The sequence below is a fragment of the Urocitellus parryii genome, chromosome 15, assembly GCF_045843805.1.
Source record: "Urocitellus parryii isolate mUroPar1 chromosome 15, mUroPar1.hap1, whole genome shotgun sequence".
NCBI classification, from domain to species: Eukaryota; Metazoa; Chordata; class Mammalia; order Rodentia; family Sciuridae; genus Urocitellus; species Urocitellus parryii.
In genome coordinates this window covers 10,701,685-10,716,558 of record NC_135545.1, presented here as the reverse complement: position 1 = coordinate 10,716,558, position 14,874 = coordinate 10,701,685, and the positions used below count along the sequence as shown (strand labels likewise).

The 14,874-nt window shown below is 38.5% G+C and overlaps 1 protein-coding gene across 2 annotated transcripts; it reads right to left on the bottom strand.

Moving 5' to 3' along the window:
* Window positions 1-634: 634 nt before the first annotated feature.
* Window positions 635-14,509, bottom strand: Znf404 (zinc finger protein 404). 2 transcript variants are annotated; one of them, XM_026403736.2, is made up of 6 exons: window positions 14,311-14,509; window positions 12,283-12,375; window positions 11,298-11,371; window positions 5,180-5,293; window positions 4,251-4,377; window positions 635-1,996 (listed from the first exon to the last, which is right to left on the bottom strand). In XM_026403736.2, the coding sequence occupies exons 3-6, from the start codon at window positions 11,304-11,306 to the stop codon at window positions 813-815; spliced, it is 1,434 nt and encodes a 477-aa protein (XP_026259521.2). In that variant the 5' UTR covers window positions 11,307-11,371; window positions 12,283-12,375; window positions 14,311-14,509; the 3' UTR covers window positions 635-812. The 2 variants fall into 2 exon arrangements, with proteins under 2 accessions (XP_026259521.2, XP_077649335.1); XM_077793209.1 differs by having other exon boundaries at window positions 5,189-5,293.
* Window positions 14,510-14,874: the final 365 nt, after the last annotated feature.

The window sequence follows — 14,874 nt, the reverse complement described above, 5'->3', positions numbered from 1 at the left end:
CACACATGTAAATACATATGAAAGACATATCAGGTATACTGCCACTAGGTGGAGAGTAAACAGGCCTTCATCACCCACTGAAAAGCTACCTTTTCTATAAATATTTAAGTCTGAAACTTGCATAAAATTGGAGAAAACTTTTCCAACTCAATATGTGTTTTTTGGTCACCTAACTGTTCATTTTTTTATTTCTTCATATTGTAGCAATATGACTTGCATTTTATCTGCTATAGAATTTATTACAAAAAAATTTCTTCAAATCACCCTCTGATTTTTCACCAGACAGGATATTCCTTTGGGCATTCTTTAAGTGGATAAATTCAAAATAAGATTTCTTTCTTTTTTTTTTTTTTTTTAAAGAGAGAGTGAGAGAGGGGAGAGAGTGAGAGAGAGAGAGAGAGAGAGAATTTCTAATATTTATTTTTTAGTTCTCGGCGGACACAACATCTTTGTTGGTATGTGGTGCTGAGGCTCGAACCTGGGCCGCACGCATGCCAGGCGAGCGCGCTACCGCTTGAGCCACATCCCCAGCCCCAAGATTTCTTATATAACACATTCTCAAGGATTTTTTCCAGAATGAATGAGGTGAAATGATAGAAAGTTTTTTAAAATATCATACTCTGGTATCTTTCTTACTCATGAATTTATTTTTAATAATATTAATCATGGACATAAAATAATATATTTAGTAAGTAAATACTAAGGTGCCAGCAATCCTTCCAAGGATTTTTATTTCATAACTAGTGTTATCTTCACCATGATGATATCATCGGGAGGTGGAACAGTGATAACAATAAAGGTTGTGCTATGGCTCAAGGCTTTCCTCTTTTCTCACTTCTGTGAAAACTCTGATGTTGAGTAAGTAGATTGCGACGACCAAAGGTCTTCCCACACTCTTTACAATCATAAAGGTTCTCACCGCTATGAATTCTTTTATGGTTATGAAGGCTTGAGCCCCTGCTAAAGGTCTTCCCACACTCCTTACAATCATAGAAGTTCTTACCACTATGGATTCTTTTGTGGTTACGAAGGCTTGAGACCCTCTTAAAGGCCTTCCCACACTCTGTACAATCATAGAGGTTCTTTCCACTGTGAATTCTTTTATGGTTTCGTAGGCTAGAGCCCCTGCTAAAGGCCTTTCCACATTCCATACATTCATGAGGTTTCTCACCAGTGTGGCTTCTTTGATGTTCAATCAGTAGATAGTTGCGAATAAAGGCCTTTCCACATTGTTTACATTTATATGGTTTCTCACCAGAATGAATTTTCCTATGTTGGATAAGACCCGAACAACGACCAAAGGCCTTCCCACATTCTGTGCAGATATAGGACTTCACACCATGATGACTTTTCTGATGCAGACACATATGTCGGTACAACCTAAAGCTCTCTCCACAATCCTTACATTCATAGGGTTTCAAACCAATATGAATTCTCTGATGTTCAACAAGGTGAGACTGACGTTTAAAAGCCTTTCCACACCGCACACATTCATAGGGCTTCACACTAGTATGAATCATCTGATGTCGGATCAGCTCTGAAGAAAACCTAAACGCCTTCTCACATCTATTACATTCATAGGGTTTAGGATTAGTGTGAAATTTTTGATGTTTAATAAAATTCCGGAGAATTACAAAGGCCTTTCCACATTCCTTACACACATAGGCACTCGCCCCAGTATGTTCTCTCAGATGTTCAGTAAGTTGTGAAGATTTTCTAAAGCATTTCCTGCATTTCTGACATTTGTATGATTTGTTTACAGTGTGAGTTCTCTGGTGGAAAGGAAGGGATACAAGTTTTCTGATTATCATTTGACATTCCACTTTAGTTCCCTGCTGTCTCCCAAATTTAGTTCTCCATGGTGGCTCATTACTGAAAATAAACCCCATCAGGTTGGAGGTTTTATTTCTTTTCAATGTCTCCTTATGGTGTGAATTTATTTCACAAATGTTTTTTTCTGAAGACAGCTTGTTGGTCTCAGTTGAGAAATCAAAGTCTGAAAGAAAATGAGAAAAACAAATGCCATTTTTCCTATGGGGTAGGACAGGGAGGGGCTTTTTATATTAACAACAAAAACCGAAAAGTTGCCGGTGTGCAGTGGTTTGGGAGGCTGAGGCTGGAGGATTATGAGTTCAAAGCCAGCCTCGGCAAAAGTGAGGCTCTAAGCAACTCAGTGAGACCCTGTCTCTAAATAAAACACAAAATAGGGCTGGGGATGAGGCCCAGTAGTTGAGGCCCATGAGTTCAATCCCCAGTACCAAAACAAAACAAACCTGAAAAGATCATACTTTAGAAACAAAGGATGGGGCTGGGGTTGTGGCTCAGTGGTAGAGTGCTCGCCTGGTGCGTGCAAGGCCCTGGGTTTGATTCTCAGCACCACATAAAAATAAACAAATAAAAATAAAGGCATTGTGTACAACTAAAATAAAGAAATATTTAAAACAACAACAACAACAACAAAAGGATAAGGAAATTCTAAAATACAGCCATGATATTTTTAAAAGGCAAGAAGGGCTTGGAAGCTGGGTGTAGTGGCACATGCCTCTAATTCCAGCTGCTTGGGAGGCTGAGCAGGAGGATCATGAGTTCAAAGCCAGCTTCAGCAACTTAGCGACACCCTGTCTCTAAATAAAATACAAAAAAGGGCTGGGGTTGTGGTTCAGTGGTTAAGCACCACTGCGTTCAATCCCTGGTACCAAAAAGAAAAAAAAAGGGCTTGGAAAGTTATAAAAGTTCACATTAGGATGTAAGGAATGAGAAGGCAAACAGAAAAAGTCAGTAGTTCTCATATTTAGTTATGAATCAGAATTACTAAGGCATACACTACCTTTTAGGTATCTACTAGACAAGTCAATCAGAATGTATAGAAGTCGAGCTGTTCATCTGCATTTCTAACACCATTTACCAGATATTTCTCTATATCACTTTTCCACATGATTTATCTTGATTTTAGAATGAAACCAAAATATATAATGATAAAAAAAGGCTCTGCTTTATCTCCATTACCTGGGAGTGTCCCATCACCCACAGGGGCTCTACATTTCAGGACTTTTATGACACTCCGGCCTAAATTTTCTAATTTGTGAGAATATATAGATGATTGATTCAGATTCTTTAGAACTGTGATACTTTTGAGGTTTTCTTTTTATTTTTTCCTTGAGTGATTCTTATAGATTAAAATCTAATAATGATTTCATTGATTTGTCAAAAGTTTGTTTTTCAAAATATCATATTTTTGCCTGGCATGGTGGCACATGCCCCAAATTACAGCAACTCAGGAGGCTAAGAAGGAGGATCATAAGTTCAAGGCCAGCCTCAGCAATTTAGCGAGGCCCTAAGCAACTCAGACCCTGTCTGAAAATAAAAATTAAATCAAATTAAAAAGGGCTGGGGATCTAGCTCAGTGCTTAGCTCCCCTGGGTTCAATCCCTGGAACAAAAAAAAAAAAAAAAAAAAAAAAAAAGCCCTCAATAAAACAAGGAAGGAATTCAACAGATAAATGGAAAATATAAAAATCAAACTGAATTTCTAAACTGAAAAAGACAGTATCTGATACAAAAAAAATACATACTCTTTTAAGAGCAGACTCATCTCAATAGAAGACAAAATAAGGAAGCTAGAATACAAGTCAACAGAAAATACTCAAACTCCAGCACAGAGAAAAACGGAAGCGCAAAAGAAGGCAGTGATAGAATTGCAAGATCTGTTCTAAAGGTCTAGCATGGGTATAGTAACATTTCTAGAGGAGAAGAGAGGATGGCCAAGTATTTTCCATAATCAGGACAAAGACTTCTACCTCTGGGTAGAATCTATCAGATCGCTGCAAGTCAATAGTTCCACTGCTCTAACAACAAAAAATAACAGAAAGAAAATGATCTTGATTCATTCTTCTACAATGAAATTCAGAGGCTCTTTTGTAGAAAAGAAGAAAACCAAGATCCTATAATATCTGTTCTCTGTGTTGAAGGATCAGCAATTACAACAGAATATTTACAAACATTCAGAGCACACATATAATATGAAATTCATTTAGAAAAAATTCAATTACAGGATAGGGCAGAGGAAGGCAGGAAGGCATGTGAATAGGGAAGATTCAGGCACAAAATGGAGGTTCCTGTTTCTAAATAACACATTTCAAATCAATATTTTGAGAACATGGAGCAGAAATTTAGCTGGTTTCCTGGCATATAATATATACAATAATCAATATATAGTAGAGAAAGCTGATACTCCAGAGAGCAAATTCTTACCCAAAGAGACCAAGTTGATATAATTCTCCACCATCACATCTCTGTATAAATCCCTCTGATCTGAGTTTAGACATTCCCACTCCTCCTGAGAGAAGTCTATGGCAACATCACTGAAAGTCAGTGGTACCTGAAATGAAAAACCCATATATTAGTTTTAAAAGAAAACTTTTCCCAGATGAAATACATAAAGAGGCAATATATAAAAAAGAAGAGTTTGAAGTTATGAGATCATTACATGGTTAAATGAGAGTAAATATCTTATGTGGAATCCTACATAATCTTAATCCTCTTGAACCACAAAAAATTACTTCGACAACATGGAAAAGTATTTAAATATATGAAAATGAATAAAGTAATCAGACTTTCCAAATTAAATTAAATGGTATATATTAGGACATTGCACAAGCCACCAACTACTAGTCTGTACAAGTTCTTTTTTCTTCATGGACTATGTAAAAAGAAGATACAATTCACCCCCTCAAAACATTATGAAATCTCTCCTACTCTGATGGAATAACAGAGATTCAATTTGCCCTTCTACATGAAATAAATGAAAAACTGGATAAAATATGCGAAACATGGTTTCAACACAGAAAACACTGGATAATAGCAAACTATGATCTCTGAAATAACAAATGAGGTGTGACCTACAACTGATATAGCTCACTGTAAGAAGACAGTTTCTAGACTGTGGCACAGGAAGGGGGAACTGAAGTGAAACCCAGTGGACTTCCTGAGTATTATCCTCATAGCCAAACCAGATAAAAATACTACAAGAAAATTACAAGCTTCATATCCCTCATGAACACAGATGCAAAGATTCTAAACAATTTTTAGCACTCTGAATCCAACAACATAGAAAAGCAATAAAGTTTATTGCATGAATTCAAGGTAGGTCTAACATTTGAAAACCAGTTGATATAATTCACCATATTGACCTCTTTGAAAACCTCTAGTTCTTGCTGATGGGAAGAATCACAGCCTGTGGTACAGGAGTCCCCTGTATTTCTCCTTTGGTAGCAAAGCAATAAGCTGTCTTTGTCCTTTAAAAACAAACACAAAACATCATATTAAGAAAGACCATATAATAATATCAATAAATGCAGAAAAAGCATTTGATAAAAATCCAACATCTAATCTTGATAAAAATTCTCAGCAAAACAAGAAACCTCAACCTAATGAATGACATCTACAAACAAACAAACAAAAACCCATTGCAAGTATCATATTTATTAGTTAAAGGCTAAATGCTTTCCTTCAGGAATAAGGCAAGGACATCTACTCTCACCACTTCTTTTCAGTATTGTGTAGAGGTTCTAGTCAATGCAACAGGCAAGAAATAAAAGAATCCAGATTGTAAAATAGGTAAAATTCTCTTCATTCACAGATGATATGACTAATGATATAGAAAATCCAGCAGAACTTTATGGAAAGTCACTGAAACTATTAAATGAGATCAGCAAGAAGACCAAGTTGAATATATTCAAATATCAATAACATCTTTAATGGGACGTAGTAGTTAGCCATAGAGCTCTTGTCTAGCATGTAGGAGGCCCTGGGTTCAATCCCCAACACCATAAAACAACAACAAAAACCGTACTTACATCTCAATATTAGCAAAAGCTGGTGGAAATTTAAATAAGAAATACTGAATACTGAGTGGAAAAATATCAAATACAAATTTTATAAATCAAATAAAAGATGTGCGATACTCATACTTTAAAACCCAGAAATAATTGCTGAGAAAAAAATTTAAAAGACATAAATAAATGAAGAGATAACATGTTCATGGATCAGGTGATGATTATCTTTGCAAATACACAGATTCAACACATTCCCAATCAAAACCCCAGCAGGATTTTTTTGGGGGGGGTTTGTTTTAGAAATTGATAAGCTGATTCTAAAATTCATTTAAAAAATATAAGGGACCTAGAATAGTGTAGACATCTTTGAAAAAGGACAAAGTTGGAGTACTATCCCTCTGACTGGAAAACTTATTATGTTAAAATAGAGAAAAGAACATGTGTTGGGCTGGGGCTGTAGCTCAGTAGCAGAGTGCTTGCCTCGCACATGGTACTGGGTTCAATCCTCAGCACCACGTAAAAGTAAACAAATAAAATAAAGGCATGTTGTCCATCCATAACTACAAAAACAAAAAACAATGTGGTGCTGGTATCAGAACACACAAACCAACCAAAGTAACAGAACAAAGAATGGAGAAACAGACCTACAAATACAAAGACAAGTGACCTTTATTCCTTTTTTGGAGACAGGGGTCTCACTATATTGTTGTTATGGTATGGATGCAGAATGTCCTCCAAAAGCTCATGTGTTGAAGGCTTGGTCCCCAGTGCAGCTACATTCAGGGACAGGGCTTTTGGCAAGTGATTGGATCATGAGGAAGATAAACCTCATCAGTCGAGTTCATAACTGAATGGACTATTGGGAGGTGTGGAAACTTTAGAAGGAGGGGCCTAACTGAAGGGAGTGGGTCCTTGGAGGTATGCCTTTGGGGACTACATCTTGACTACAGCCTCTGCTGGCTACTATGAGGTGCAGCTCTTCTCTACCACACACTTCCCACCATCATGTTCTGCCTTACCACAAGTCCACAGTGATGGGATCAAGTGACTACGTACTTAAACCTCCGAAACCATGAGTGAAAATAAACCTTTCCTCCCTTAAGTTGATTTTCTCAGGTATTCTGTCACAGCAATGAAAACCTGGATAACACTGTGGCCCAGTCTGCTCTTCAATTCTTGGACAAGTGATCCTCTCACCTTAGCCTCTTGGATGCTGGCACTACACATAGACTACACTTGGCTCTGACTTCTAACAAAGGTGCTAAGACAGTTGAGTAGAGAAACACTAATGTTTTCACAAAACAGGGCTGGAACAATTGGACGTCCATATGCAAAAATATGATCTATACCTTGTACCATATGCCAAAATTAACACCAACTATAGGTCCAAATGTAAAACCTAAAACTATATATCTTCTAGGAGACAATGGAGTGTAAAAAAACCTAGTAATCTTCAATTAGACAGAGATTCCTCAGACACAATAGGAACAGTACAATTCATTAAAAAAATACACTGGTGGGCTGGGGATGTGGCTCAAGCGGTAGTGCGCTCGCCTGGCATGCGTGCGGCCCGGGTTCGATCCTCAGCACCACATACAAACAAAGATGTTGTGTCCACCAAAAAAAAAAAAAACTAAAAAAAAAAAAAATTCACTGGTAAATTGGATTTCATAAAAATTTATAACTCCTGGACTTCAAAAGTCACTGTTAAATGAGTAAAGAGATAAGCTACCCTACAGAGAAATTAACTTCCACACAAAATTTGGTTCAGATGTTGAGACTGATGATCCTACCACCTAAGGAGGTATAAAAAGATTTATATATAGTGCTTTCTGGGGAGAGTCAGATGATTAAGTAGGTAGAAAAAAGGCTTTCAAGAACAGAGAAAGGAAAATACCTTAGAGTTTTTATTGTGTTTAAGGAATGGGGTTGGGTGAAGGTTCTTGCATGTAAGGAGATGTGTGTAGTTTGAACCAACCTTCCACTAGCACCAAAGGAAGGAGCCCCTGAATTTTCTTATCATCTTGCTCAGCTAGGATATGGAAGGGAAAGAGGATGGGGTGAGGCTGAGAAATGATGAGCAGTGAAACAGCACGAATGAAGTCTAATTACCCTATAGACTATGAGAAAATATTTGCAAACCATATGTATGATAAAAGTCTTATATCAAGACTAGATGGGCTGAGGCTTGGATTGTGGCTCAGTGGTAGAGCACTTGCTTAGTATGCGTGAGGCACTAGGTTTGCTCCTTAGCACCACATAAAAATAAATAATAAAATAAAGGCATTGTGATCATCTAAAACTAAAAAATATTAAAAAGTATGCATATATGGGCTGAGTTTGTAGCTCAGGGGTGAAGTGCTTGCCTAGCAAGTGTGAGGTACTGGGTTCGATCCTTAGCATCACATAAAAACAAAACAAAAAAATAAATAAAATAAAGGTATTTTTTAAAAAGACTATATGAACAACTCTCAAAATTCAATGCTAGAATAATAACTTAATTTTTTAAAAGGCAAGAGGTTTGAACAGACACTTCATAAATGAAGGTATATATACATCTAAGTAACAAATGAAAAGATATTTATTTGGGGCTGGGGCTGTGGTTCAGAGGAAAAGCATTCACCTAGTATGTGTGAGGAACTGGGTTTGAATCCTCAGCACCACATAAAAAATAAAATAAAGGTATTGTGTTTACCTAAACTAAAAAATAAATGTTTTTTTTAAAAGATATTTATTAAGCATTATTATTTATTAGGGAAATGCAAAATAAATGTTGATACAAATTAAAACCACAATATACAATTATTAGAATGACTGCCAATAAAGACACTGACCATCTGAAGTGTCCCATGGATATGGGAACAAAACAGAACTCCTGTACCCCACAGGTGGGAATGTAAAATAGTTTAATCACTTTGAAAAATCATTTGTTAGTTTCTTAAAAAGCTAAGCATCCATATGACCAACCATTCTAATCCCAGTATTTATCAAAGATAAATAAAGAAAAGAATATGTGCCTATAAAGATTTGTGCATGAATGATTACAGCAGCTTTATTTGTAATACCAAAAAATGGGAAAAATTCAAATACTCACCAAGAGATAAATGGATAAACTGTGGTATTACCTTAGAAGAGAACACTAGTGAGCAATAAAATGGAATGCATTACAAATATACAGTACAACCTGAATGAATCTCAAAATGTGCTGAATGAAATAAGACAGATCTTCCAAAAAAGAACATTATGTATGATTCCAGTTATATAAAATTCTAGAAAATGCAAACTATCCCATATAAAGAGAAAGTAGAACAATTGTTGGGAAATAAAGGTAGGATGGGTGGGCAGGAAGGAGGCAATCATAAAGGGATATAAGAAAATGTTTAAAAGCTGGGTATGGTGGTGCACACCTGTAATCCTAGCAACTTGGGTGGCTGAGGCAGGAGGATCAGAAGTTTGAGGCTAGCCTCTCAGCAAGTTGGTGAGCCCTAAGCAACTCAGTAAGACCCTGTCCCAACATAAAAAATAAAAAGGGATAGGGATGTGGCTCAGTGGGTAAGCAGTCCTGGATTCAATCCCTAGTTCCAAAAAATGTCTGGATTTGTTCATTATGTTGACTGGTGATAGTTTCTCAGGTATATTAATGAACATATCCAAATTTACCAGATGCCTTAAATATGAACAGTTTATTATCTGTCACTTATAATTAAATAAAGTTTCTATAAAAAGGCAAAAATTAAAACACTCATTTACGTCATTTATATCTCAAAAAAGCTGATAGCCTCTATCTTAGAAAACAATTTAAGGCCATGCATGAGGGCGCATGCCTGTATTCCCAGTAGTTTAGGAGGCTGAGACAGGTGGATGGCGAATTCAAAGCCAATCTCAGCAAAGCAACTCAGTGAGCCCCAGTCTCTAAATAAAATACAAAATAGGGCTGGGGATGTGGCTCAATGGTTGAGTGCCCTTGAATTTAATCCCAAGTACTAAATGAAAAGAAAAGAAAACAACTTAAGTAAAATTAAGTCAAAACACAAGTTTCTTATATGTCAGATTATGTCATAAGCATTTCCCTTATTTTGACAAATTAATGATTTCATTTAGTCCCTCTTGTCAGGTTTAATCTTTCTTAAAGTACTAGGTTTTATTATTAATAATAATATTAATATACATAATATTATACTATTTATATTGGACACAAATCCCAACCTCTTCCTTGCAGAAAAGCATCACCTCCTCTATCAAGTTCTAGATGGCCTTCCTTTCTATAATCCCTTACTGAACTACTGTTACTGAGTTAGAATACACTAATGCAGAATGATCCAGAACAACACTGATTCACTAAAGATAAGCAACTTCCCTTCCACTACAAAATAGACCTTGCTACCTTATTCATCTCTCTAGCTAGGCTTCTGATCTCTCTCTAGGTAAGACCCAATCCTCTCTCTACCCAAACCTAAGAGCTTATCAAAGCTGAGACCTCATCTTGCACTAAGACTTAGACCATTCACAACAAAATTTTCCTTTATCTATTCAAAAAACTATGGAGAAAGTTTTCCTTCTTGTGGTCCAACAAGACGATCACTTCTATATCATGAAACTGAGAATCTGACAAGGACAGCTTAAATATTTCCTTCAAGGAACTTCTTTTTTTTTCTTTTTAAGGAACTTAATTAATTTTTTCACTACTCAAAATCTGCTCTTTTTTCTTGGTACCTAGGGTTGAATACAACAGCACTTAACTACTGAGCCACATCCCCAGCAGCCCCCTCCACCCCTTTTCTTTTACCTTTATTTTGTTTATTTAGTTTTTTTTATGTGGTGCTGGGAACGAACTCAGTGCCTCAAGCATGCTAGGCAAGTGCTCTACCACTGAGCCACAACCCAACCCCAGCCCATGTTTTTTCTTTTTTTTTTTTTTTTTTTTGATACTGGGGATTGAACTAAGGGGCACTCACCACTGAGCCACATTGCCAGCCCTATTTCGAATTTTATTTAGAGACAGGGTCTCACTGAGTTGCTTAGCACCTTGCCTCGCCATTGCTAAGGCTGGCTTTGAATTTTCAATCCTCCTGTCTCAGCCTCCCGAGCTGTTGGGATTACAGGCGAGCACCACTGCACCTGGTTCCTTTTTATTTTTTTATTTGAAGACAGGGTCTCACTAGGTTGCTTTCAGCTTTGATAAATTGCTGAGGCTGGCTTCAAACCTGAAATCCTCCTGCCTCAACCTGCAGAGCTGCTGAGATTATAGGCATGCACTACCACACTCGGCTTAAAACCTGCTCTTGAGAGAAGATTGAACATAGTGCAGAATTATTTGATGAATAAGTAAAAGTAAGTTGACACATGGGAACTATGAAACGCGTCCAACAGCTGTCTTATAAAGGCTGTTTAGGGATAAAACCAGAAAATATTACATGAGTTAAAATCATAACTTTTCAAGAAGTAGAAAGAGACATCAACTTACCTGGGCCATGATTTAACCATGCCGGCCTTCCTTGGTATTCCTCTACTAGAGAAGAAAAGTTCAGAGAACCAGAGCTAGGGGAGGAAAAAGAGACTTTGAGACCTGGTGGACTTCAGAACTCTGAAGCTTTTTTTTCTTTATTCTTTCTTCTTCCTCTTCCTGCCATACTCTAAACAATTCCCTGTCACTCTCAAAGCCTCAACATGAATTTTGGCTTGGAACAAACCACATCCAAACCACACCACCTATATAATTGTGGTATAGAAACCTATCAAGGACATTTCAAGAAAGGAAAAAAATATAGTATATCTTTCCCATGGGCACAGATGCAAGCATATTAAAAAATATTGCAAAGAAAAACCAGTAATATAAATGACTGAGATTTATTTTAGAAATGTAAATGTCATTTAATTAAAAAAATCAATTCAAGAAAAAATTTTCTGTAAATTTGGAGCAATAGGGAAATTCTTTCATGTGATAAAGAAAATATACGGAATAAAAACTATAACTACCAGGCTGGGGATATAGGTCAGTTGGTACAGTGTTTGCCTCACATGCACAAGACCCTGGGTTCAATCCCTAGCACCACAAAACAAAACAAAAAACTATAACTACCATTAAACATAAAAGGAAATATGAACCACTATCTTTCTGAGTTGAAGTAATGTTGTCTGCTTTTATTATATCTATGATTTGACTGAAATTTCAAATCTAGAAGTTTATCCTCAGGGAATAACTATAAAAAGACACAGAAGTCTATGTGTAATGATATTCATTATGAGCTTAATTTTTAGTAAAAACTTTGAAGCATAATAGCTAACAGTAGGCAAGAGGTTACATACATAATATAGAGAAGGCCCTGAAAGTGAGATCTTGTATTTACAGATCAGTCACTATGAGGCAGAACATTTCAAGGGAAGGGAAAGAGTCTCAAGTATTTGAAATTAAAGTGCATGTTATGAAGAATGAAGAATCATAAACTCACCTGAACTTTTAACTGTCAGATGTGCAACAAAAATTCTTTCCTCTTCCAGGATTTTTGTTTGTTTGTCTGTTTGTTTTTTAGAGAGGTGTGGCACTGGGAAAAGAGAAAGCAATCATGAAAAATCAGGATTTTCACCCATAGCACAGTAACTGAGAAAACACCCTTCAAGATCACACCTGTGATACCACTGGTTATCAGTTCTGCTTCCCAGATGTGAAGATTAAACACTGGAGAAGCGCCAAGGCAAGCAGGGAAAGTGAGTTTTATTTAAATAATAGTAACAGATGTCTCCTGAAAGTGAAAAGAGGGCCATAGCTGATGTCCTCATATCCCAAGAAGTGAGAGTGTCCTGTCCCTTTTGCAGAAAGCTTAGTCCTTGTCCCCAATGCCAATTAATGCCAATTTAATAATGAGGACATGGTTTTGAGAAAAAGCAAAAGGCTGTTTCATTGTTTCGCTATCAAAGGAGAAAAACAGGGGACTCCTGTCCCAAAGGCTATGAATGTCAATCAGGAGTGATAGGGGTGTTTTAAAGGAACCCTAGAAGGGTTACATTCCAGGGGGTCCCAGGGCGCCCTTATGGTATACTAGGATTCACATGTTAATTTGGGAGATATTCATTTCCCAGATCCTTAGACTAGTGGGTGTGTTCAAGAGCAATTAACTAGAGGAAGAAAAAGATAACACTCCATTCCCTTTGAATCAGCTGTCATCTTCCCCACCAATCAAGATCACCTATCTACACTGCCTGTCTTTAATTCTTGCTTCACCTGCTCACCTAGTCCACACATTACCAGACCTGGGTAGGAAGGAGACTGGAATTGATTTTTCCCAACACAAGAGAGGCCAGGTTCATGTCTGGAGCCTTTGGCCAGAGTTTTGGGAAATACTGTAGTTATGAAAACATGTCGTTAACTCCTTGGAACTTCCAGAGAGGAACCTCCCAAAGGTAATCCTACTCCTGGGATAGCCTCATCAGGTCTACCCAGACTCCAGCCTTAAATATGAGGCCAAGTTTAAAAAAAAAAAAAAAAAGTCTTTTCTCAAGATCAAGTCTGTCTTCTGGCTCAAAATCTGGTTTCTCTTTTACTTGCTGCCGACCCCAGGCGACTGAAAGGAGAGAAGGCTGAGAAATCAGAACCTAGAGACATTAAGTAACATATCAACACACAGCCACAAAACTCTCGCCTACCCATAAGCCACGCATCCAATCAACCAGTTAGTGATGCGCCAACACAAACATCGTCAGAGACACAACACAGTTCCCCCTCTGCTGCTCTAAGACTTTGCACAGGACAAGACCTGCCAGCTCTCTGGGTGTGAGGGGACCTTTAATTAAAGGAGTTTATTGGAGGAAGGAAGATACTGTGCTGTGCCCAAGAGGGACAGAAAACAAAGACATAGGGCTGCCAGCTCAAAAAGGTCAGGGATTAAAGGCGCTTCTGAGTTCTTTGTTCACCTTTGCCGGGCTTTTTGCTAGGAGTGATTTATGCTAAACAAGGAATGATTGACAGATTCCTGTCCCCACAATGTTTATAGCGCATGAGCCAAAGCTCCCATTCCAGAGTTTTACCCTAGAAGTGTGATAGCCGAGTCCTACAAATGGGATCTTCAGCGGGGGCGGGTTCCCTTATTAGTTGACTCTAGGTAAAACGTGGGTCTCTGCGCATGCTCCTTCGGAAGGTCGGACAATCTTTTTGAAAAACAATCTTGTCGCGCGTAGCGCCGCAGCCTGCAATCCCACCGGCTCTCGAGACTAAAGCAGGACCTTGATTTCAAAGCCAGCCTTAGCAATTTGGGGAAGCCCTGTCTCTAAGTAAAACACATAAAAAAAAGGGCTGGGGATGTGGCTCAGTGGTGAAGGGCCCCCGGGCTCAATCCCTGGTACAGAAGAAAGAAAAACAGAATCTTGCTGTTCACTCTTTGGGGAAAACAGCTCCTCCAATAACAGAGGGCGGGAGGCTAAATCCTTAGCCTCACCAGTTCGGCTGACTGAGGTGGGGTGGGGCTTGGGACCAGGGTCCCTACCTCACTGGGCTTCCTCGCCGTCGGAGCCTCTCACCCCCACCGCCAGGTCCATTCCGGATGTGAAAGCCTCCGCGGAATTTATTTTGGGGAAGGGGGGTTTTGGGAGGGGGACACGATTTTCTCACCACGCTGGGACTGTGGCCACTGGCACACAGGAAGAGGACTAAAGGGTGAAAGGTGAGTCAACCTCCAAGGCTCCTGGGAAATGTAGTGCAGCTGGAAGAATCCTGACGTGGGTGCCTCCCGCTCTGTAGCCCGTGCTCGAAGTGGGCATGCGCGGCCAGGTACTGGAGCTGTCGGGAGGACGACGCTTTCCAGACCTTAGGAGAGGAAGGCGGAATCTGAGTCCCGCCAGGATCGCCGAGCCAAGGGCAAGCTGACAGGAAATCTTGAGTTCAAGAGGAGGAGGTTGTGGGTTCCAAAGTGCAGTCTGCAGCATGTATCCAGGGTGAGAGCTCTATAGGGACAGGGACTTTGTTTTTTTTTTGACCCTCCACGTTGGTATTGTTACCAGGAGCCGCTCCAGAAAGCACTCTATGCCCGAATTTCAAATTAAAAGAGAGT